The sequence below is a fragment of the Lampetra planeri genome, chromosome 6 (genome assembly GCF_965212315.1).
Source record: "Lampetra planeri chromosome 6, kcLamPlan1.2.h2, whole genome shotgun sequence".
In the NCBI taxonomy this organism is placed as follows: domain Eukaryota; kingdom Metazoa; phylum Chordata; class Hyperoartia; order Petromyzontiformes; family Petromyzontidae; genus Lampetra; species Lampetra planeri.
Genome location: NC_136112.1, coordinates 15,614,920 through 15,639,816, shown reverse-complemented (window position 1 = coordinate 15,639,816; position 24,897 = coordinate 15,614,920). Strand labels below are relative to the sequence as shown.

The 24,897-nt window shown below is 52.4% G+C and overlaps 2 protein-coding genes across 2 annotated transcripts in view; one reads left to right on the top strand and one right to left on the bottom strand.

Moving 5' to 3' along the window:
• Positions 1 to 17,275, top strand: part of ACADM (acyl-CoA dehydrogenase medium chain) — a 31,133-nt gene extending 13,858 nt beyond the window's left edge. Inside the window, exons 5-13 of the mRNA XM_078595686.1 lie at positions 35 to 135; positions 1,573 to 1,653; positions 4,521 to 4,651; positions 5,970 to 6,078; positions 7,017 to 7,157; positions 7,911 to 8,006; positions 8,781 to 8,936; positions 10,649 to 10,741; positions 16,330 to 17,275. Of these exons, the coding sequence (XP_078451812.1) occupies positions 35 to 135; positions 1,573 to 1,653; positions 4,521 to 4,651; positions 5,970 to 6,078; positions 7,017 to 7,157; positions 7,911 to 8,006; positions 8,781 to 8,936; positions 10,649 to 10,741; positions 16,330 to 16,401 (980 nt within the window). The 3' untranslated portion in view covers positions 16,402 to 17,275. The remainder of the gene's footprint in view (positions 1 to 34; positions 136 to 1,572; positions 1,654 to 4,520; positions 4,652 to 5,969; positions 6,079 to 7,016; positions 7,158 to 7,910; positions 8,007 to 8,780; positions 8,937 to 10,648; positions 10,742 to 16,329) is intronic.
• The window catches only part of LOC144719606 (rap guanine nucleotide exchange factor 1-like), a 21,835-nt gene continuing 13,659 nt past the window's right edge, over positions 16,722 to 24,897 (bottom strand). The window contains exons 9-13 of the mRNA XM_078595687.1: positions 22,262 to 22,340; positions 21,172 to 21,273; positions 20,100 to 20,197; positions 19,126 to 19,254; positions 16,722 to 18,981 (exon numbers count right to left, since the gene is read on the bottom strand). Coding sequence (XP_078451813.1) covers positions 18,837 to 18,981; positions 19,126 to 19,254; positions 20,100 to 20,197; positions 21,172 to 21,273; positions 22,262 to 22,340 — 553 coding nt within the window. The 3' untranslated portion in view covers positions 16,722 to 18,836. The remainder of the gene's footprint in view (positions 18,982 to 19,125; positions 19,255 to 20,099; positions 20,198 to 21,171; positions 21,274 to 22,261; positions 22,341 to 24,897) is intronic.

The window sequence follows — 24,897 nt, the reverse complement described above, 5'->3', positions numbered from 1 at the left end:
GTGTGCATGGCCGCTGTGTTTGCGTGCACCGTAGGAGGGCCAGAGTTGGGGATCTTCGATGCCTGCGTCGTCACGGAGGAGTTGGCGTTCGGCTGCACGGGCGTGCAGACGGCCATCGAGGCCAACTCGCTCGGGGTACGTGGAGACGCACGCTCGCTCGGTGGGGCCACGCTTCCTTTGACTGCGTGGGCATGAGGGCGTGCAGACCCTGCGAGAGGGGGGCGGAGGTTTCTGTGTTTATGGGTGTGAATTGTGGTGGCGTAAACTGGATCAGTGAGAGAAATGCGTGTTTGTGCTGATCTCACTGTTTTCGTCCTTTGTGACCTGAAGTCACAATGTACACGGTGTGTCTCGGATCATCTTATGAGTTATGCCAAACAGGAAGTGTGTACGGGCCCGATAAAGTGACAGTCTTTGTCCGATGACTAGCCAAAGGTTCTATGGCTGTGGTCCACAGCATAAAACAATGACGGTCACTGCATCATGTACTTTCGGATGCAATTCTGCGACCGTCTGAAACAAATTTTTGTGTTTAGTTTGACCTTCCCCCACACCTCTGATTAGTGCGGTTGGCTATATACGGTGCGAAAGAAGTTCTGCATACATAACCTATTCACACAAACTGAGACAAATGATTCCCTGTTTATCTTTATAGACTGTAGGGGGAACATGCTATTAGGAAGTACATATTAACATCAACCCTACACGGCCACCTTTGCCTCCCCAGTACTGTTGACACACTGCCACTGGTTTTTCAATTAAGGCTGAGTTGACCTAAGGGAGGACCCAATTGCATGTTCAAATGCACGGGCCATTCACGTGCATGGCCTGGAAGTGAACACATGTCACCAGGGTTTCTTTACTAAAGCCGGTTATATGAACAACCTAACTTTCCTCTTGATTTGAAGTTTTCGTGACTACAGGAATCCATACTTTTTGGTTCTTTCGGTAAAGTCACGTAGAAAAATAATAACAGATCACGACGTTTCGATCGCCACAAGCAATCGTCCTCATCCCACCTGAGGACGATTGCTTGTGTGGCGATCGAAACGTCGTGATCTAACTTTGCTCGTCGAGATAAATATGGAATAAAAATGCACGCAAATGTAAGCGCGTGATGTAACAATGTAACCCACGTCGACAAACGTACACGTTCAACGGAGCAAACGTACGCAAAGTGCATGGGCTCGAATCAAATGTGTGCGTCTTCAACAAAAAAAATAACAATGCTGGCAAGCATCACGCATGCTTGTGCATGAACCACACTTGAAATGAATCCGCTACCATGCATGCCCACCCCCATTGCTCCCGTGTTCTGCATAGCTTTTATGTACGGAATTAATGACTTAAGTCACACTAATTATCCAACTCTTAACACCAGCAAATTTCGTTAAAGTGCTGGAGAATGCATTTCCCCTCTGTTCCTGCATATTAAAATCGCTACCTGTAGGCACATAAGTGCGCGTGCAATTATTGCCCTCTTAATCTACAAGCGTATTCATAATTTACTATTTTATGGTCTGCCTGCGTGTACATGTGTGTGTGTGTGTAAATTTACGTTTTGCTTTGCAGCAAATGCCGGTGATTTTGGCAGGAAATCCAGCTCAACAGAAGAAGTACTTGGGCAGAATGACAGAAGAGCCGCTCATGTGTGTACGTCGCTGCACACACACACACGTGCACAAAGATCTCCCCGTTACGGCGTTTGACAGACTGTTGGGGCAAGTGCTGTTTAACGAGCACCTGTGAATGCTGGAGCTGCACGAGTGGTTTGTGGCCAACGCCAAGCCCAGCCGACTGTCTCCCCAGTGGTGATTCTTTACACACGGCACAAGGTACTCGTCCAAAGGCTGAGATGGCCTAGTGCAGGGGTGGGGAACCTCTTTTCTTCCAAGGGCCATTTGGATATTCATAACATCATTTTGCAGGCCATACAAAATTTCAAGTAAAAAATTAGCCTGTTATATTTGGTCAAACATTTTATTAACTCGCCCCTAATGCGATGGCTGGAACTGCTTCTCTTTGGTGAGGCGTGTGATGTTAGCTGGTATTGATGTTGCTGCTCGCAACTGCTTTTCCAGGTTTGCTCCTAGATTTATTAAATTTCGAGTCCCACCTGCGGTTGCCTTGACAGGGCCACACCAAATGATTTTGCGGGCCTTGTACGGCCTGCGGGCCGGACGTTCCCCACCGCTGGTCTAGGGGAAGGCCCAGGACTGCTTCAGATAGTCGCCACTGTTATTGGTGGTAAGCGAGAATTGAACTCGGGTTGCCGGATTTGTAGAACAGTGAGCTTCCCACTGCGCACAAAACAAAGACAAAGATCCCCCATATAGTCTTGAATTGTGCTGTTAGCGAGCACCTATGAAGGCCGAAATGGTACACGAGGGGGTGGGTGGCCAGCACCACGCCCGACCGCCTTCGTCTCTCTCGTGGCGATATTTACACACCGCACACAGTCCTCATTTGAGGCTGAGTCGACCTCGGGGAGGCCCAGGACCGGTTCAGATATTCGTCACTGGTGTTGGCCGTGAGCATGAATCGAACCCAGGTCGCCTGGTTCGTAGTGCAGTGGGCTAACCACGACTGCTCACCACCGCGCACACACACGCACACGCATTCTTATATACATTCAGAACAACTACCACACGAATGTATACCTTCGATTGAGTGAGTGGAAATGGCATGGGCTGTGGACAAGGGAGAGTGATGGGACAAGGTAGCTTGGGGCATCTTCCATCAGTTAATATTTTGATTCCTTGTAGATTTTTGGGTAAGGCCACAATTTTCTGACCAAGAATTGTCGTCGTAAAGATCCCCTATCTATCACCTGACAGCCAAACCATATTAATGTCGCGTGTACCAGCGTTTATCGCACTAATTATTAATGGATAACAATTGTTAGACAATTTCAGGTGGGTCTTAATGACACGGTACAGTCATCCCTTGTTATATGGCAACTCGGTATACATAATTTAGCTATAACCGAACTTATAATTTAGGGAAAGAATAAGATTTATACGTTTCCGATAACATCGTGTTTATGGAAATTTGAATCTCTATTTTGTGGGAAAAATCTTAACAATGCCCGGTCTGTCGTTTGACCTCGTGCGCATTTCACTCTGCTCCACGTGGTTTACATGGCACACTGTTCACACGACGGGTTTCTCTTGCTCGAACTAAACTAAACCATTTTTATTTTCCCAGGTAAGGCCCACTGAGCTTTCTAGATATTTTTCAGAAGCGACCTGGCTGTAGATAATAGCTCAACGAAGTGGCTCATCACGTGGAGATTTATAGCAGCCAAATACTCTAGATGCACGTGGTTTCTTAATGTGGAGGGAAAAACCAGAACCTGGAGAAGAGTCCACGCGAACTCCAAACATACAGCAGGCGATGATGGGGTGTCGGGATCGAACCCACGACCTCCTGTTTACCAGGCGAAGCAGTTAACGTCTCGTTACTGCTCTCTGCGCCGCCCAAGCCCGGCTGGTTCTGGTTCGTTCCTTTGTGTTGATCACGCTACTGTATGGACTGCAGGATTTTGCCCTGTTTCACCGCTCCGACTTCAGTAAAAGTAAGGCAAGATGTCTGGAAAAGAGCCCATTAAGTGCAAGTGAAGCAGAAATAGATTATAAAGCAACTACCTCTTGATTTAAGTACTGTACAGTATTTTTTATTTCGTGGCAAATTTTGAGTTATTTTTTGATAAATTTGATCACTTTTCTATTTAAATATGTGGATGAAAAAACGTACGCTGCATACTTGAGTCAATTTATTCCCGTCTTGGGGCCATCTCCGTAAGAGCGCAGCTCCAATTATACAATTGCCGTCAATTTGGAAACTAGGGTTCGATAAACTGATTAATTTTGCTTTGTCTCTTGCGTAATATTGGGGGATTCCCCTAATTGAGAATTGGTTCCGATGCAGGTGTGCAGTTGGTTCTGCTGCTGTGCAACTGCCAGTGATGCAGTTGCAGGGTGTAGAGTAGTAGGGGTGTCCACAACAATACTCATTGCATGAAGAAGCTCATTGTGTGTGGAAGGGCAGTACCGACGGTCGCTGGAGGCTGTAAATAATTCCATGATTGCCCGTTAGTGAAGCGGGTGAACAGAATGGAACAACGTGGACTTCCAGAATGAAAACCTCCATTTCAGACCCAGACACCGCACCTCCTGGCTTTGACGTTCCTCCTCGGAAAGACACCGGCGGTGTAACCATCAACTACATGAGAACATCAACAGGCCGATGCGCACATCTCCTTCGTCAATGGAGAATGAAAGGCACAAGCCACGGTGCGATTGCAGCCATGAAACCCAAACAAACCATGGACCATATAGTCGACCACTCGGTGGCCTGCATCCTTTCAGCAGAGGAGGAATAGCAAAACTACATAAATTCTCCTGAACACATTGTGGAAAGCAAGGATAGAGTGGTGGGCTGCAGAAGCTGTTGCTGATGTTTAATAACATTTGTCATTTTGCCCCTGTGTTGTGTGTGTGTGTGTGTCTGCGTTCCAGGCCTATGCAGTGACCGAGCCCGGAGCCGGCTCCGACGTGGCTGGAATTAAGACTCGCGCTGTGAAGAAGGGAGACACTTACGTAATCAATGGCCAGAAGATGTGGATCACCAATGGTGGCAAGGCAAACTGGTTTGTGACGTTGTGCAGGAGTGTGTGTGTGGGTGGGTGACGGAGCAAGTCTTGGTGTGCAGAAGCGAGAGTTTGTTCGCCGCTTGTTGCAGAGGTCCGCGGTTCCAATGCAGTGGCTGCCCTCGTTGATACTGCTGGTGCGATCGCAAAAAAAAGAAGCCGTCTGCTGCACAGTGGACTTTGAAGATGCCGTGACGTCATTTGAACTGAGTGGGCCGTTGTGTGCTATATGTATGTTGAACTTCTTTTGCGACGTACGTAGCCAACAGTTCTAATTGGAGGCGTGGGAAATCCAGAGGTGCGGGGCGTCATGGTGCAAATTTTGAAACATGTACCGCAAAATACTTGGCAAGACCTTCCTGAACAAGTCTTGAGACTGAGGCTTTCCTGGGTAAATCAACGCAATCAAGGGGTGCAGGTGTGGTTCCGGAGTAATCCACGATCTGTCCCATATGAGGAGTGTGTGCTGACTACCCCCAGCGCAAACCATTCTCACTGCCATTCAGTCCTCTGTCAATGTCCACTGCATGGGAGAGATACAAAATGGGGTTCCTTCAGCTAATCTGACGTGAATAAATAAGAATCGGCAATTCTAAATAAATTAGTTTTCAATCTATATGAGTTAAAAGTGCATAGCTTCATTGGCTTATTAATATCGGAAGGAAGAGTGTTCGAGGCGGCCGCAGACGTGCATCTGTAAGAGCGCGATGCGGTGACCGTCTCTGTTCGATGGCTCACCAAAAGCTGCTGCCTCGCGGATGACCGGAGTTGGCGTGATGATTTATGCGCCTTGAGATCAGCGAGGTGGGCACGGGATCGTGTTTTATATTTAATGGCGAATCTCAACAAATCGGTTTTTGAATGTCGCCAAAGACAACTCGCTATCTCGATACTGTGAAGAAGAGTCAATGCCCAAAACATTTGCCGACCGTAGATGTTTTCCCTTTAAGGACAAATTCATGTATGAGCTGTGCTCTGGTGGTGAGATGTTAACTACCTCGCGACCTTGCCCGTGCCCGTCGAGTTGGGGAGTGCCCGTGTAGCGGTTAGCGCTGCGTTACGAACCCGGCGACCCAAGTTCGATTCCCGCTCGCGGCCAACACCAGTGACGACTGTCCGACCCGGTCCTGGGCCTCCCCTAAGTCGACTCTGCCTCAAATGAGTGCCTGGTGCGGTGTGTAAACATCGCCACTGGGGAGACGAACGGCACGGTGCACCCCATCGTGTGATGTGCCGGCCTTCATAGCTGCTCACTAACAGCACTTGCCACAAAGGTCTTTTAAGGCTACACGGGGGATCTTTGTTTTTGTGTGTCCAGGTACTTTGTTCTCACGCGCACTGAGACAGACCCCAAGGTTCCAGCCAGTAAGGCCTTCACGGGGTTCATTGTGGATGCCGACACACCAGGAGTCGTGCCAGGAAGAAAGGTGCGTGTGTGTGTGTGTGTCTGTGAGTGTCGGATTGCGTACGTGTCCGCAGAGATCACATGGGGGCATGTTTGACTTTGCACGTATGTAATCCATGTGAGTTAATGAGTCTTGATATCCATTGTAGGATAATTTATTTGCCAGCTAGTTAATCCTCATCAACCCTGGCGCCTCCATGGGATTGTGCATTGTGAGCATTCCACCTGTTATTTTTAAACCCTGTTATCGAAAACAATTTATATTCACGTTTTGTCTTAACCTGCAACCGCATTTCAAGATTCCACAGTAGGTCAAGGGGCAGCCCTGCAATATGCCTTCTCATGTCACAGCTGACAGAAGGGCCCTCTACTCGAGGGAGCTTAAGAGTGTTTTGGCCTACCCTTCCACGCTTGTCAGATGTGTTGAAAGATGTAGGAGTACCCACAATTTATCCCACCACAAGCTCCCTGTGTATAGCGCAACTGTGAATACTGTGCTGTACCCATGTATACTGCTGGATGCGTCTTTGCACGTTGCACATGTACACATTTATCCGGTCTTAGGCCGTAAAATTAACATACCTGCCTCTGTTGTTTGTGTGTGCGCGCGCATTTGTCTGCGTGTGTATTTGTGTGTTCTTGAGGGGAGAGGTAGTGTAGCGGCTAGCGCACTGCGGTACAAACCCGGTAACCCGAGTTCGATTCTCGCTCACGGCCACCACCAGTGACGATTATTGGAACCAGTCCTGGGCCTTCTCGAGCTTGACTTGGCCTCAAATGAGTACCTGGTGTAGCGGTGTGTAAACATCGCCGCCGGGGAGACAAAGGCGTGGTATTGGCCCCCCACCCCCTCATGTGCCGTGCCGACCTCCATAGGTCCTCGCAGACGGCTCTTGTCCCAGCAGACTGTTAAGGCTACACTGGAGATCTTTGTGTGTGCGTGTCTTGTGATGTGAACAGGAGATGAACATGGGCCAGCGCTGCTCTGACACCCGAGGGATCACGTTCGAGGACGTTGTCGTCCCAAAAGAGAACGTGCTGATCGGAGAGGGAGCCGGCTTCAAGATCGCCATGGGAGCTTTAGACAAGACGCGCCCCCCTGTATGCCTACAAAGACAAAGCTCCCTCGTTTAGCCGTAACGGACTGTAGGAGCAAGTGCCGTTAGCGAGTGTCACCTAATAATGGCCGGCACGGCACACGGAGGGGGGTGGGTGGCCAGCACCACCCCCGGCCGCCTTTGTCTCCCCAGTGGTGATGTTTACACACCGTGCTAGGTACTCATTTGAGGCTGAGTCGACCTAGGGGAGACCCAGAACCGGTAAAAATAATCGTCACTGGTGTTGACCTGTACGCCTACGCACGCAGATACACACGCATACACACGCACATCCCCAGTGCACTCCCACTCGCTTGTCCGTACCCTTGGGGGGGTGAGGGGGTGCTCGTAAGTGGCGTGGCCACAAGAGGGCAGCAAAGTGCGTGCTTTGGCTATGAACCCCCGGGCGTGATGACTGAGTGTGACTGCCTTGTGTGTCTTAAGACTTCCCCCAGCGTCCCATGTTCTTCTCCAATCAAACCCCGCGCCCCCAAACCAGGTTTGGATCTCTGTCTTATGATTGCGAACCTTTCCCTCCACTGCTGAGCCACCTGTCCACACATTGGGTGGAACAGAACACCTGTTCAGGAGGTGCAATCGACCAGAGCTGTTTTTTATGGAGTTTCCGCGCCGATGTACTTGGCAAAAGCATACACTGTGCGCGCTTGCGCACACACCAACCACTCTGGTGATTGATGTGCGCGCACCGGAGGCCTCTCGACTCCGTCCCCCACTAACGCCGTGCCCGTGCCTGCAGGTGGCCGCCGGTGCCGTCGGGCTGGCGCGCAGAGCCCTGGAAGAGGCGACAAAGTACGCTCTGGAGCGCCGGACCTTCGGAAAGCTCATCGCCGAGGTTGGGACGAGCGCGCGGACTGTGTCGGCCGGCTCGGCTGGCACGCTGGGCGGATCGCGGAGATGTTTGATGCGACCGGATGGGTGGGGGGGGAGTTAGTAGCCTTCTGGTGGTTACCCGCCTGTTACACGTTTTCGCGGTACCTTTTAAACAACTCCTACCATCGTCTAGGTAATGAACGTCGTTATTTAGAATGCGGATATGATCGGTAGAATGCCAAAGTCCCTTTTAATCAAGGACCCCAGAAAACCGAATGGACGAGGCCTTCGAGTGAACCGACTAAATAATGAAGGACTCTCAAGGCCGTAATGTGACTTGCGTTGGTATTTAGCTCCTAAACACATTGCGCAACTTGGTCTATTTGCTGCCAGCACCATGGACGTCGCCACTCGGCAGGGTCCTGAAGCTTCCGTAAATAACACATCTATGGGAAGCGCCACGGCAAGATGCCAGTTGCCCGTCGGAATTTTCCTGGATACGTGAAGGAAAATTTGTATTGCCCGTTGATGATGGATGCCTCCGGTTAAGAGAGCATTCTGGATGGTAGTTCCGGATAACAGAGCTTTTTGCTGCTCGGTGGAAGAAAAAAACAACCCTGTTGGGTCAACTGCAGCGCCACCAACACTGGCTCCTGGCTTTTCTAGTCACTCGCGCTCAGCAGACCGAGAGGGTTTATCGGCGATGCCGCTGTAAAGCAGCAGCGCCCTTGCTGCTACTCGGAGTATGCGTGCGTGGAAGCCGAGATGACGTCGTGCCGTTGCTCGTGGGTCGCAGCACCAGGCCGTGTCCTTCCTCCTGGCGGAGATGGCCATGAAGGTGGAGCTCGCTCGCCTGGCCACGCAGCGCTCCGCCTGGGAGGTGGACCGCGGCTTCCGCAACACCTACCTGGCCTCCATCGCCAAAGCCTACGCTGGCGACATCGCCAATCAGGTGCCGCTTGCGTGGGGCGTACGCGGGCGAGCGTGGGGGCGCTGTGATACAATAAAAGCGGACTTCGACAGGAATCGATGATTTTGCTGATATTAGCCAATCATATAAAGGGGGAGGGGGGGTGTCACATGACCAGTCGATCCTAAGTTATTGTTTGCACAATTAATTGATTGGCAATGAATCGATATTTTCATGACGGCTACCCGATCAACTTTGAGCTGGGTGCCTGATCTACGGAGCCAAATCGATAAAAATTAACCTCGAACCCTTGATCCACAAAGACCATGTATGGGCAAAGTCATGGCCCTTCGGCCAATGCCACGCCTTCCATATATGGGGGGTGCAAATCTGTAATCGGTGATTTTCATCGCTGCTCTACGACAGTTCCCGCTCGACGCTGCTCTCGACGCACAAACCACCATTGGGCTTCGTAGAGCGAGTGGACGCGGAGGCCTCTCGCAATGGGGGAGGGGGGCGGCAGTGGGGGGGGGGGAACGCTCATGGAGATGGTTTGCGGTAAAAGGTTTCTTGTAGATTTTTCTCAGAGGGAACGAGTGGGGGGGGGGGGGGGTGTTGAATGCTGCCGATCGTCCGAAGGAAGAAAAAAAATCTGGTAAAGATGCGAATGAAGACGCTTTGTAAAGAGAGTCACTTTACGTCACTTTAAGATGTTTTCTTGTTAATTTTTTTGTTTGTTGCGGTTGCACCCGATTCAAGAGCCGAATGGCTCACAGGGCTATACCAAATAAATGAACTTTAAACTAGTGAATGAAGACACCTCCCTGTACCCAATCCCGTTGTCAATCCTGCTCCCTTGTTGCACCCCTCCACTAAAATCAACTTCCCCTGTACATTAAGCAACACTGCCACCCATAGACTCGACACTGCACAATAGACTCAGCACTGCCCATAAACTCAACACTGCCCCTGTACATGAAGCAGTCTCCCTCATTAACCTCCTCCTGTTCCCCTCTGAAAGCCTCACCTCGTCTCCATCGCCTCTTCCCTCCCCTGACCCCTCCGCTCCTTTCCAGCCCTCCCCTACGGCCCTTTTGTGACCCCCGTCTGCCCTTTGTCACGGTCACTCATTCCTCGCACTGCCCCTGCCATCTACATCACTCGAATTCGTTACCACTTTTTATGTAGAGTGCCTTTAGCTGAGGCGCTATATACACATATATAACGTAAGGTCAAGGGAATTAGGCAAGCCTTAACCGCCAGAGATGGAGGGGACGTCCAGTGCAGCTGGTCAAAGCAAGGGAATCCAGATGTAGCAGAGAGGAGGAGTGACATCCCGTTGAGCAGAAGTTATGACTGGAGGCTTTGATAGGAGGCCTTGGTTTCTGGCAGCGAGAAAGGCACCTGTGAAAGGTGGGTGGAGTGAGGTTAGAGGTCATCAGGGACAGGTCCGCCGAGGAACTTGCGGACAGGTCGTGTTGTTGATCTGAGGGCAGCGGATTTGGAGCCAGTGGGGAGGGATCTGAAGTTTGGGATGGACGTGGTCTTGTTTATGGGTGCGAGTGACAAGGGCGTGACGGATGGTGGCTGTGTTCCGTATCGTTGGGATTCGTGACGTGCAGAATTTGCACCACATTGGCTTGAAAGTGATGCTTACTTGGATGCTCTGTAGTAGGATGGGGTTAAAGGAGTGTTTTAGTTGGACTTCCTAAGCATGGCCGATGATGATGAACTATGATATTCGGTGGTGGCAGGTGGCGTCTGATGCGGTGCAAATCTTTGGTGGAAATGGCTTCAACAGCGAATACCCCGTGGAGAAGCTGATGCGCGATGCCAAGATCTACCAGGTCAGCTGTCAACCGGCAAACGATTGTTCCTCCTTCATTCAAATATATCGCCTGGATAATCCCTCGATGTAGAATGTTGTCTGCAGCGGTGTCTTTTGACACGGCAAAAAAAAACAACCACCATTTTTGCCACTAAGTGGCGGTGATGTCACCATGGCGCTTATGCCAGGCAATGTGCACTTTAAGACCACGTGAAGTATCGAATGCCCGCCGGCAAGAGGTCACAGGACAGACCCAGGTGCCATGGGTTGACCGACTGAGATGACTGGCAGATGCGCCACCACATATGCAGCAAACACGTCCTGACATGTTTTGTAAGATCATATGTTTCACCCTCTCTGGCAATAAAACAGGAGGTGTTAAGATGTTCAAAACCAAATATAAACCTTTGACAAGGAATCATGTCTGCATCAACCACACGTACTTGTTGTGGTGAACATGCAAACAAGTGTAGTCGGTTCAAATTAGGTGCACACACACGCAACTTGGAGGCAACACTATTTATTAAACGGTAAATAATATAACACTCTACATGAGGTGGTGACCACCTTCCTCAACTCACTAACACTCTGGAACACGACACAGACTGGACCAGGCAGGCATCGGCCTGCCTGGCCCAGGACGACGACTCGGGACTTGACGACCGAAGATGTCTTCACCTTGGAGTACAGTACAACAGCAGCCTCGCTCTGCGTTCACACCACGCTTATATTTGGTTTGGCGTGGCTGGCTCCGCCCCGGCGTGGCTGGCTCTCTTCAGGCCACGCCTCCCTTCCCAGGACACGCCTCACTTCCCCCACCTCTGGGAGGGTCCGGATCCCTCCACCACGCGACCCCCCAGGCACCCCCTTGGGGCCCCCAGCCTTCGTACGGGCCGACACAGTAGTGACCTTTCTCTGTCACTACATCACCCCCCCCTGTATAAACACACAGCCGTCCCCGGCTGTAACACAACTGTGAAACATCGAAAAGGTGTGCCTCCGAACCAACAACATCAATAAATGACCGGCGACCGATAAGAAATACAATCACGTAATATATACAGAATCGACGAGGGTAAAAGGGAACCGCATAGAAAACGGGGAATTAACAACAATTATACATGAAAACTGGCTAACCCACTTACGCTCCAGCACAGCCCCCCCACCCGTTAGAATCACGCATGCAATGACAGTCACCCATTAGCACCCCCCCGCCTTTCCGACGTGGCGTCACAACCAGTAGCACGCGTCGGCCATATCGGGGGGGGAATTTCCATGTTACCACCCCACCGCCTTTCCGACGTGGCGTCACAACCAGTAGCACGCGTCGGCCATATCGGGGGGGGAATTTCCATGTTACCACCCCACCGCCTTTCCGACGCGGTGTCACAACCAGTAGCACGCGTCGGCCATATCGGTGGGATTTTAACCCAGTCTCTCTCCAAGACTCGCATCGCAGCATATAGCTGTACCGACCGAGCTGAAACGACCCATCGTTCACTCACTGCACAACATGCACCCTAACAACTGAGGGATACAGTCTCAACGTAACAGGACAACTCCACCTGAACCTTACGAATCTCCAGCCCACTGTTTCAACGCGCCTCGGAGGGTCTCAACCTCCGAGCCGTCAGGTCAAGCTGTCAGCCATAGCATGACGGGACCACACTCTCTGAGCCATGTGAGCGCACAGCCCACAAGGCTAGACAAGCCACAGAGTGTCTCGATCTCCGGGCTGTCAGGTCAAGCCGTCAGCCATTGCATGACGGGACCACACTCTCAGAGCCATGTGAGCGCACAGCCCACTAGGCTAGACATACCACGGAGTGTTTCAATCTCCGGGCTGTCAGGTCAAGCCGTCAGCCATTGCATGACGGGACCACACTCTCCGAGCCATGTGAGCGCACAGCCCACTAGGCTAGACATGCCACGGAGTGTTTCAATCTCCGGGCTGTCAGGTCAAGCCGTCAGCCATTGCATGACGGGACCACAACGTTCATGTTAGACACGCAACACTCACTGGGCCATCCTGGTCAGGACCTGCGCCCCAAGATAGGTGACAGCCAGCAGCACAATTCCAAATCCCTGGCCGCATGTCACCATCGCAATTTAACACCATCACAACACATACAATTTGAATTATGATCCCCCACAGAACTGATCCAATGCCGAACAGGTACGCACAATTTGTGACGATCCCGAATATTCAATGGGTCACAACAATACACCTCACATCCCGTATCCGTACACATCATCTCCGAGACTCGCATTGCAGCATGCAGCTGTACCAACCGAGTGGAGAGCAACGCAATTTGACGGCAATTAACGGAAACGCACCCCCGATCCATGTAGAACACAAGGAGCATTCTCGCACAAAAGACATCATCTGTGCAACAACGGACAGGAACCAACCAGTGAGTTTGAAACAAATCGAACCTGTCATTTCAAAATCTCCTTCAACATTAACCATGGGACTCAGGGCATTCGAATTTTGAGAGCAAAAAAACTATACACAAACCCCAAGAATCGCCAAATTGATTAATACAGTATATGCAGTATATGAAATTCGTACAGTGAATCATTTGGCGCAATGCTCCATCCAGTCCCCACATGGCAACACACACAATCAATACTCCAGACAATCCGTACATAGTAAATAATCACAAGCAAGTACCCAACAGTCCCTACACTGTTAACAATTCCAAGCAAAGCTCCATACGGTCTGTACCTTGGCAACAATGACGATCAAAGTTTCTTACAGTTACACGTGACAATCACGAGCGAAACTCCATACAGTATACACAATAACAATGGCGATTTCGCAACAAAACGATGTAACAACACGAGTCGTTAACACGGCAACCTACAGCATATCAACGGAGCTCGGGACACCAACGAATTAATCATTAACTACACCCAGAAGATACCGATCTCGACGCCGTATTTAACCGTCCGCGAGGAACACAAAACCGGAGAGTCAAACTGAAAAAGTCCCTCCCAGCAGTGTCTCCAACGTCGAAACCCTCTCTTCAATCACGGGCCCCTCTCGCTCTCACCACCGATGCCCTCCCCCGCTCTTCTTACTTCAATGTGGGGAGGGAGGCCCGTAATCACAGGGCTGCAGCGGCGCGCCGCCAGGCCGGCGCAGCACACAAGGCGCAAAAGGCGGGAACGCCGCCATCGCGAAAACACTGCCGCGGTGAAAATGGCGGGAACGCCGCTGTGGGAAGTGCGGGAACGCCCACACGTTGAAATGGCGGGAACGCCGGCACGTTGAAGTGGCGGGAAACCCCCGGCATGGTGCAAATGGCGGGAACGCCGGCGCTGTGAAACTGGCGGGAACGCCGCCGCAGTGAAATGCAGGAACGCCGGCACCGCCAAAACGGCGCGAACGCCACAGCTGCGTCATCTTGCAATTTCGCCATCACTCACCACACCCGGCCACTCCCTTGCCACCAGCAGCTGGTCGAGTTGACGAGCGACGTCGCTCCACTTCTACACAAATGTAGTCGGTTCAAATTAGGTGCACACACACGCAACTTGGAGGCAACACTATTTATTAAACGGTAAATAATATAACACTCTACATGAGGTGGTGACCACCTTCCTCAACTCACTAACACTCTGGAACACGACACAGACTGGACCAGGCAGGCATCGGCCTGCCTGGCCCAGGACGACGACTCGGGACTTGACGACCGAAGATGTCTTCACCTTGGAGTACAGTACAACAGCAGCCTCGCTCTGCGTTCACACCACGCTTATATTTGGTTTGGCGTGGCTGGCTCCGCCCCGGCGTGGCTGGCTCTCTTCAGGCCACGCCTCCCTTCCCAGGACACGCCTCACTTCCCCCACCTCTGGGAGGGTCCGGATCCCTCCACCACGCGACCCCCCAGGCACCCCCTTGGGGCCCCCAGCCTTCGTACGGGCCGACACAGTAGTGACCTTTCTCTGTCACTACACAAGCATGCTCTGATAATATCTGCATTGGCTTTTAAACTGATAAGCCTGCACCACAGACAGCCTTCCTTGGGGCCTAGTCTCACCAGTGTCAGACCAGAGAATGTCAAAAGGGTAAACCCTATGGTTATTTTTTAATATTTTGATTCTGACAGAAGGTTTTAAATATTTAATGTTTTGTATTTTTTTTTAATTAATTTGTAACTCTTGGTGTTGTGTTTTTCTGCTGGCCAATTCACCCTTGAAAAAGAGCTGGGTATTTCAATGGGTTATTTACTAGGATAATAAACTTCTGTAACATTTATAGCAACTTTCATCTTGATAATTGGTTTTTTACCCTTCTATCTGGCAACAAAACTGACACCTTTTTTTTACAAGGAGTCATGTTTGCATAGACCACAATACCTGCAGCCATAATGCAAAAAAAAAACATAACTCTGATAATGTATGCACTGTCCTTGAAGTTGATTGGTCCACACCCGAGACAGCTTTCCTTAGAGCCTAGTCTCACATGGGTTGACCAGATGACGCCAAAAGGCGTCATCTGGTCCAACCCATCTCAGTCGGTCAACCCATGACAGCTTTCCTTAGAGACTAGGCTCTAAGGAAAGCTGTCTCGAGTGTGGACCAATCAACTTCAAGGACAGTGCATACATTATCAGAGTTATGTGTTTTGTTTGCATTATGACTGCAGGTATTGTGGTCTATGCAAACATGACTCCTTGTAAAAAAGGTGTCAGTTTTGTTGCCAGATAGAAGGGTAAAAAAACAATTATATATATCTTTTTTACTGGCAAATGAGGTTCCAATGGTGTAAACTTTCATCTTGCGAGCGACTGAAAACAGCCGGGGGGTGTATTCAATGGGCAGAGCGCTTTTCTGTTGAACGAACTTATAGCCCAGAGCGTGTCATCGTGCCAGCAACTAACAGCCCAGCCCGAGGAGCCGTGCCTCGCTGAGCGTTAGCCGTGCGTGTCAAAATCCAGCCAAATCGGAGGGCGCCGCTCCTTCCTGCGAACTCTTGCTTCTCTGCGGCAACGCCGCGCACAGTCATTGGCTGAGCGGGGGTTGCGTAGCGTCACCCGCCATTGCTTTCTGACGGCGTTCAACGTAAGAGTGAACGTCCGTGTCCGTAGCGCCACGGCAGAGCGCTTTGCCCGTCGAATGAACGCATCCCCAGTGCTTTGTGGGGAAGTTGGCCCATTCAAGCGTGCACTTCGGTTATCGCGCGAAACACGTTGTCAGCCGGAAACCTTCAGTCCTCCACCAGATGGAGCTCTAGAGAGAGAGCCCCTCGGGAGGGTATTTGGCATCTCCTTCTCAGCTGGCAAGACTTCTTGGACGAGGTGGGGGGAGTGCTCGGCTTTTACCCCACCGAACTCCACCTGCCGATCGACCGTTCGTGCTGGTTGGACAGACTGGGTGGGATTTTAGAAACTTCCCCCCACCCCCCTCCGTTGTTTCACCACAGCAGCTCCCTCCAGCTTAGTGAACGCTTCGTAGACAATTTAAATATTTGGCATTCACAATGTTGTTGCTTTTTTCCTATTTTGGTGAACTTTGACACGTTGCTCGAAGTAATGTGGCGCTTGGCAACACAAGCAGGGCTCCTCTCATCGGAATCTCTTCCCTCTCCCCCCTCCGCAGATTTACGAAGGCACGGCTCAAATTCAGCGCCTGATCATCGCGCGTGAACACCTGGCCAAGTACAAGGCCTAGAGGAGCTCTGCACGGCTTCCAGTGGCGTGGAGATGAGATGACCACCGTTCCAAAACCGTCCCCACCATCGTTTCAGACGCAATCTGCAAACAAGCGCAATATTATTCATCTCTTGCTTGCCTCGGAATACCGCCTAATGTATAGATTTCTTTTCTGGGAGGGCCCTGTCTGAAATGTTTGGTTGTTTCCTCAAATACGTGCTTCCTGTAATTCGATGCACTTGCTTAAGTGGATGTACGGGTGAATTGGTCCAAGGTAAATCAAAGCTTTAGATGTGTTGCTTTTGAGTTCGCCATTCTGCAAACATGTTACCTTCCCGCTTGCTGGAATGTATTCTTTTAGATTGTTTTTACAGTAAGTAGTGTCCTCGTCATACATATCCTAGTAAAAATGTTAAATATGCATCACATCCTCTGGCTTTGGGGGCAACTATCATAATTTCTTCACTCGTACCATCAGGTTATATTTCATTTCATCAGGTTATGAACAAAACATTTCTGTCCACCGATTCACGTGTGTGTAGAACATCGACAAAGTGCATCTATGCCTTGGTTAGTGCCTTGAAGGCTGGGCACGAGGTGTGGGCAATTGTCACCTGCTTGGCGCGGTGGCCAGGTAGCAAGGTGGCTTTACGCACACACACCTGGCGGAGCGATACTACGGAGTGCCTTCCTTGCCAACTTGTGGGCCTTCGTCACGACTGTCCACTTGTCAATGCTTCGAACAAAAGGGATGCATCGCCAAACTGCCGAGGCCTTATACAATGCGGACTGTGTAGTCTCTCGATTTTAATTCACTTGTTTTTCATGTTCAATCGCCGCGTTGATACCGTTTGTAATGGGCATCAATGTCGGAATAAACACATGGGAACATTTCCAAAGATGTCGTCGGTTGCTAAATCACCCTGTTATTGACAACACTGCAAATACACTTTTTCGGGGGTAATTGGTGGAAATTCCACATTACTATGGCAGGGGCCAGCAGCCACGGTGAGTTGTCTCACGATGCATGTGCAGCCCTATCCACTGCTGGATGAGGGCCTTCCTACCCCAAATGTCGCTCATGGGGGTTATTTGTCCATACTTTACCACACTACTCGGTGTGGGTTTAAGGTACACGGCATAACCTCGGGGAGCATAGAAGTACGTTACAATTGATTTTGCAGCACTGCCCTCTACTGTACACCCGATGTATAAATCGCTGCATTATGGCAGAAACGAGATACTGTATAATAGCTATACCCAACAGGCAAATGTTCTGGGCAACGTGCCTTGCAGAGTGAGGGTAAGAGGTAGCCTGCTTTGCTGGGGGAGGAGCGTGGTTTGTGACGAACCACTAACAAGAGGCCCGGGCAGTCGGTTGTCTTGATTTGTATGTTGGACTTCTTTGGCACCGTACATAGCCCGCACCTCCGAAGTGCACGGTGGGCAAAGGATGATAAACTTGACGCAACAAGCAAGTGACGCGAGAGCATCGAGCTTAAAGGAGTGAACGTCACGGACCTCGCACACCAGCGAGTGTCCCCTTTATTGAGGGCCCACACTGGGATACAATACACTTGTAACTATACACGTGACATAAAAACTAAAACGTACGTAAAAAAAAGATTGAGAAACACTTTTTTCACATCTCGTGCCCGAAGTCGTCGGTCACGAACTCCCCGACTCATGTATGGATCCCCGACTCTCCTCTGGCGCTGCCCGAGTCCCGGCCTGAGGCTCGACTCGCGGCTCCGTCCCTGGGGCCTCGCGTGCACTGTGGTCGGCCAGTGACACGGCCAGTGACACGGCCAGTGACACGGCCAGTGACACGGCCAGTGACACGGCCAGTGACACGGCCAGTGACACGGCCAGTGACACGGCCAGTGACACGGCCAGTGACACGGCCAGTGACACGGCCAGTGACACGGCCAGTGACACGGCCAGTGACACGGCCAGTGACACGGCCAGTGACACGGCCAGTGACACGGCCAGTGACACGGCCAGTGACACGGCCAGTGACACGGCCAGTGACACGGCCAGTGACACGGCCAGTGACACGGCCAGTGACACGGCCAGTGACACGGCCAGTGACACGGCCAGTGACACGGCCAGTGACACGGCCAGTGACACGGCCAGTGACACCACCTCGTGCCCCTTGCGCACCGGCACGCCGAATCGAGGCCAGCAACATGACTCGCGCATAACGCCGACGAGACGACCCGAGAGAGAGGGGGGGGGGGACGCCTCACGCGGTCGTCACGGTGGCAAACGCGGAAACGGCCTGGGCAGCGGTTGCCGCGGAAACGGCGCGGGCAGTGGTTGCCGCGGAAACGGCGCGAGTAGCGGTTGCCGCGGAAACAGCCTGGGCAGCGGTTGGCACGGAAACGGCGCGGGCAGAAGGTTGGCGCGGAAACGGCGCGAGCAGCGGTTGCCACGGAAACGGCGCGTGCGCTGCTAGGCGGTGAGCTGGTCGCAGTGGCGCCGCTGTGCGCGCGGTTTGATGGCGAGCGAGAGCTCGTAGAGAGACTCCTCGCCCAGGCGCGCCGTGAAGCCGTCGAAGCACGAGAGCACCGAGTCGACGCGCTGGAACTCGTAGCGGCTGCGTCGAGACACGGGGGGAGGAGGGGGAGGAGACATTTGCACGTTACGGTGTGTGAGTCCCCGTGTGTGTGTGAGACCCCGTGTGTGTGTGAGACCCCGTGTGTGTGTGAGACCCCGTGTGTGTCCGTGTGTGTGATCGTACCAGTGCAGGAAGGTACGCAAGCTCTGCAGGATGTTGAACTGCTGCCAGCGCTTGGAGAAGTTCACTCGGCCGGCGATGAGATCTGGGTTCCCCATGTGCACGAACGTCAGATCCTGCAGGATCAGCCCGCTGCTCATCAACACACAGACACACACGCACGGAGACACACACGCACGGACACACACACGCACGCAGGGACACGCACGCAGGGACATACACGCACGGACACACACGCACGCAGGGACACACGCACGCACACACACGCACGCAGGGACACACACGCACGGACACACACGCACGCACATGTGTGTGCGCACACAATCAAAGTTAATCAATATGATCATTTCTAAACATAATTATTCACAATGAGAATCAGAATCTTTATTTATACTGGAGGAATCCGATGAGCTATAAAGCTCTTTTTCACAGATGTCCAGTCGTGGCACGGGGTGAGAACGTCACAACAACAAACAACACAAAACAGGACAAGTGCAAAATATAGGCAAGGTAAACAAGTCACTTAAAAGTTTTTACAAATAAAACGAAACACATTTTTTTTTATCTCATCAGGTAAAGCCCACTGAGCGATTAGCTTATTTTTCAGAAGCGACCTGGCCACAAATGTTAGCTCAACAAAATGGCTTCTCATGTGGACATTTATAGCAGCAGCAAAATAATCAAGATAATGTATAAACGTGCTTGCATACAAACAGCATTAAACGCAGCAAGGTCTTGAACACAAGCCAGATTAAAACACAAGCCGGCGTGAGTAGGATAAACGTTGAGTTTATTAAGGGCACCACGGGGTGACCAGCCCCTCCCCACCCAGCCCCACCCTCCCCACCCAGCCCCACCCTCCCCACCCAGCCCCACCCTCCCCACCCAGCCCCACCCTCCCCACCCTCCCTACCCAAGTGGAAAAATCCACTTGCACGCGCAGTCATACACACACGCGCCGGAGCGCGCATACTCACAGGTAGGGGAGGCACGGGGGTTGGGCCTTCTCCAGGGCCGAGCGGTAATTGGAAAACGAGCCCGAGCTGTCAATCAGCTGGCGGAACTCTGCCATCGTCTGCATCACAAACGCACAGACACAGAAGTGAACCCACGTCGCCCAAATCCCACAGCCACCTTTGTGTACGGTTTGCTTACATGTAGCGATACGTGATGCACATGTGCATTTGGCAATGAGTGTGTGTATGGATATGTGTTCTTGTGCGTGTGTGTGGGTAGTGCAGCGGTTAGCAAACCCGGCGACCCGGGTTCGATTCCCGCTCACGGCCAACCGCAGTGATAATCATCTGAACCGGTCCTGGGCCTCCCCTAGGTCGGCTCGGCTTCAAATGAAAACCTGGTGTTGTGTGTGATCATTGTCACCGGGGAGACGAAGGCGGCCGGGCGTCGTTGGCCACACACCCCTCATGCGTCATGCCGGCCTTCATAGGTGCCCGCGAACAGCACTTGCCCCAAATGTCTGTTACAGGCTATATGGGGGATCTGTGTCTTTGTGCACGAGAGTGTGTGTACGTGTGGTTCGGTGGTGGCTGCATGTGGCGTGTAATCCAGCACTGGAAGGCGACGGGTTGGTGGATCACACAAATGGTGCGAAACTTCCTTTCCGTGGGCAGTGAGGTTTGCCGTACCCCGACTTGCAAAGGGGAGAAGGCGGTATTACAGCAAGTGGGCCAACCTCCATCTGTTTCCACCCGTACGGGGATACAGCATTGCCCCCTTGCGGGCGTGAGATTTCTCCGCGTGCCCCGGTATCCTCACACGCGTAAAAACACTCATCATTCATTGGCTGAAACCAGCACCTCCGTTAAGCACGGTTGGCTACGTACGGTGCGAAATAAGTTCAACGTGCATACAACATACATGCAACATACATGCAACATACATGCCTTTCAATAAGAACCCAATGTAGGGGCAAGGACCCTCCTGACAACGGAACCTGGGAGTGGGGCGTGGCTTTCTGGGTAAGTTGTTGTTGTTGTGGCTGTTGTTGTGATGATGATGATGATGCGGACAAGCGCTTGCGTGCGGGACCTCAGTGACACTCTTTGGCCACGTCAGGCGGGCGATGGCCGAGGCTTCCAGTGCGGACAACAACGCCAGGTACGAGTTGTAGTTGTTGAGGCGCCGCAGGTGCTGGACACGCACAAAGACAAAGACCCCCCCCCCCCCCCACATGCAGCCGTTACAAGAACGTTTGCGGAAAGTGCTGTCAGCGAGCACCTATAGAAGCCGGCGTGGCACGTGAAGGGGTGGGGTGGCCAGCACCACACCCGGCCACCTTTGTCTTCTAAGTAGTGATGTGTACACACAGCACCAGATGCTCATTTGAGGCCGAGTCAACCTAGGGGAGGCCCAGGACCATTTCAGAATCTTCACCGGGGTTGCCAGGTTCGTATGACAGAGCGCTAACCGCTCCACCTCCGCTCCCCCACGTGCATACACAGACACACAAAGATATCCCCCGTGTAGCCTTAGCAGGCTGTTGGGGCAAGTTCTGTTAGCGAGTAGCACCGACGAAGGCCGGCACGGCACACGAAGGGGGGCGGTGGGTTACCAGCACCACACCCGGCCGCTTTGATCTCCCCAGTGGCGACGTTTACGCACCGCAACAGCCACTCATTTGAGCCGACGTCGGGTATACCCAGGGGGTGGTTCAGATATTCACCACCGACGTGTAAGGCTTGAGCGTGCGAGCGAGAGCCTCGCCGCCTTGCCACACGAAGAAGCCGCCCCGTGGGCGAAGGTGGAGCCCCAGTGCCGGATTATCGTATCCTAGTAGCACAAATAGCTACATATGTAGTAGTAGCAAAAGGGCCCCGCACTTTCAAGGGCCCCGCGCTAAATGCTTTCAAGCTATCAACTCCGGTTCAGTGAATCTGCACTTGCTCTATTACTATAGTACTATACTGCCTTCAACTTTTATGAACGACTGAGTGTTTAAGGTTCGCGATTTGTCATATTATCTGGATGTATAGCAAATTAAAAAACACAGTTACATTACTATGCAAGTAAAACATTTTTTTAATATTTACGTGTTTTTTTAAATTATATTTAGGGCCCCTTTACAGCATATGCTACAGGCCCCGCACTAGCTTAATGCGGCACTGTGAAGCCCCCCGACCTTCATAATCTTGAGGAACTTGTGGGCGAGCCGCTCCCTCTCCGACTGCTTGTCGGCCTGGATCAGCACGGTCTGCGCCCTGCACGGCACGGCACATCAACGCACGCACGCGCGCACATTCTCCGGCACGCGCACGGACAAAGATCCCCCGCGTAGTCTTAACAGACTGTTGGGGCAAGTGCTGTAATAGCAAGCAACGCCTAGTAAGGCCGGGGGGGGGGCAGGAACCACGCCCGGCCGCCTTTGTCTCCCCAGTGGCGATGTTTACACATACGCACTGGTTTCTCATTTGAGGCTGAGTCGACCCAGCGGAGGCCCAGTACCGGTTCAGATTATAATCGTCACCGGTGTTGGCCTTGAGCGGGAATCGAACTCGGGTCGCCGGGTTCAAAGTGCAGCGTAGCGCGCTAACCGCTGCACCACCGCTCCCCACGCACAAACACGGACTCACAGCCTCACCCGCCATGGACTCGCGGTGGACTGTTCAGCGGTTGTCTCAGTACTGCTCGCAGGTACTACCGTAGGTACTACCGTCATCAGCAAGCACTACCATGGCCGTTGCAAGAGGCTTTGCAAACAGACAGCAGAGAAGGGGTTTAGTGGTGACTTTCGGGATGTTTTTTTTACACTGTTGCCGAGCACAGCGGCAGGCAACAAACAGCGCCGTCGAGATAAAGAGTTCACGCATGTCTTGAATTGAGCAAGGCTGTCGCAGCAAGAGCTCCGGCGTTCGACACTTCACGTGCCCTTAACGGGCACATAGCCTGGCACAAGCGCCATGGTGACGTCACCGCCACTTCGTGGCGAATGGCGGTTGTGATTGTTGTTGTTGAGTGAGTGAGTGTGTGAGTGTAGCCAGATCGGTGAGGGAGTGAGTGAGTGTGGCTATGTCGGTGAGGGAGTGAGTGAATTGATAAGTGTGTGTATGAATGTGGTCAGGTAGGTGAGGGAGTGAGTGAATTGATAAGTGCGTGTATGAATGTGGTCAGGTAGGTGAGGGAGTGAGTGAATTGATGTGTGTGTGTGTGACTGTGGCCAGGTAGGTGTGTGGCCCAGGTAGGTGAGCGAGTGATTGTGTGTGGCCCAGGTAGGTGAGGGAGTGAATGAGTGTGTGTGGCCAAGGTAGGTGAGGGAGTGAGTGTGTGTGTGTGGCCCAGGTAGGTGAGGGAGTGAATGAGTGAGTGTGTGTGGCCCAGGTAGGTGAGGGAGTGAATGAGTGAGTGTGTGTGGCCCAGGTAGGTGAGGGAGTGAGTGAGTGAGTGTGGCCCAGGTAGGTGAGGGAGTGAGTGAGTGTGTGTGGCCCAGGTAGGTGAGGGAGTGAGTGAGTGAGTGTGGCCCAGGTAGGTGAGGGAGTGAGTGAGTGAGTGAGTGTGGCCCAAGTAGGTGAGGGAGTGAGTGAGTGAGTGTGTGTGGCCCAGGTAGGTGAGGGAGTGAGTGTGTGTGTGGCCCAGGTAGGTGAGGGAGTGAGTGAGCGAGTGTGTGTGGCCCAGGTAGGTGAGGGAGTGAATGAGTGAGTGTGTGTGGCCCAGGTAGGTAAGGGAGTGAGTGAGTGTGGCCCAGGTAGGTGAGGGAGTGAGTGAGTGAGTGAGTGTGGCCCAGGTAGGTGAGGGAGTGAGTGAGTGTGTGTGGCCCAGGTAGGTGAGGGAGTGAGTGAGTGTGTGTGGCCCAGGTAGGTAAGGGAGTGAGTGAGTGAGTGAGTGTGGCCCAGGTAGGTGAGGGAGTGAGTGAGTGTGTGTGGCCCAGGTAGGTGAGGGAGTGAGTGAGTGAGTGTGTGTGGCCCAGGTAGGTAAGGGAGTGAGTGAGTGAGTGTGGCCCAGGTAGGTGAGGGAGTGAGTGTGTGTGGCCTAGGTAGGTGAATGAGTGAGTGAGTGAGTGTGGCCCAGTTAGGTGAGGGAGTGAGTGAGTGAGTGTGGCCCAGGTAGGTGAGGGAGTGAGTGAGTGAGTGTGGCCCAGGTAGGTAAGGGAGTGAGTGAGTGTGTGTGGCCCAGGTAGGTGAGTGAGTGAGTGGGTGTGTGTGGCCCAGGTAGGTGAGTGAGTGAGTGTGTGTGGCCCAGGTAGGTGAGTGGGTGAGTGTGTGTGGCCCAGGTAGGTGAGGGAGTGAGTGAGTGAGTGAGTGTGTGTGGCCCAGGTAGGTGAGGGAGTGAGTGTGTGTGTGGCCCAGGTAGGTGAGGGAGTGAGTGAGTGAGTGTGTGTGGCCCAGGTAGGTGAGGGAGTGAGTGAGTGAGTGTGTGTGGCCCAGGTAGGTGAGTGAGTGTGTGTGGCCCAGGTAGATGAGGGAGTGAGTGAGTGTGTGTGGCCCAGGTAGGTGAGGGAGTGAGTGAGTGAGTGTGTGTGGCCCAGGTAGGGGAGTGAGTGAGTGTGTGTGGCCCAGATAGGTGAGGGAGTGAGTGAGTGAGTGAGTGTGGCCCAAGTAGGTGAGGGAGTGAGTGAGTGAGTGTGTGTGGCCCAGGTAGGTGAGGGAGTGAGTGTGTGTGTGGCCCAGGTAGGTGAGGGAGTGAGTGAGCGAGTGTGTGTGGCCCAGGTAGGTGAGGGAGTGAATGAGTGAGTGTGTGTGGCCCAGGTAGGTAAGCGAGTGAGTGAGTGTGGCCCAGGTAGGTGAGGGAGTGAATGAGTGAGTGAGTGTGGCCCAGGTAGGT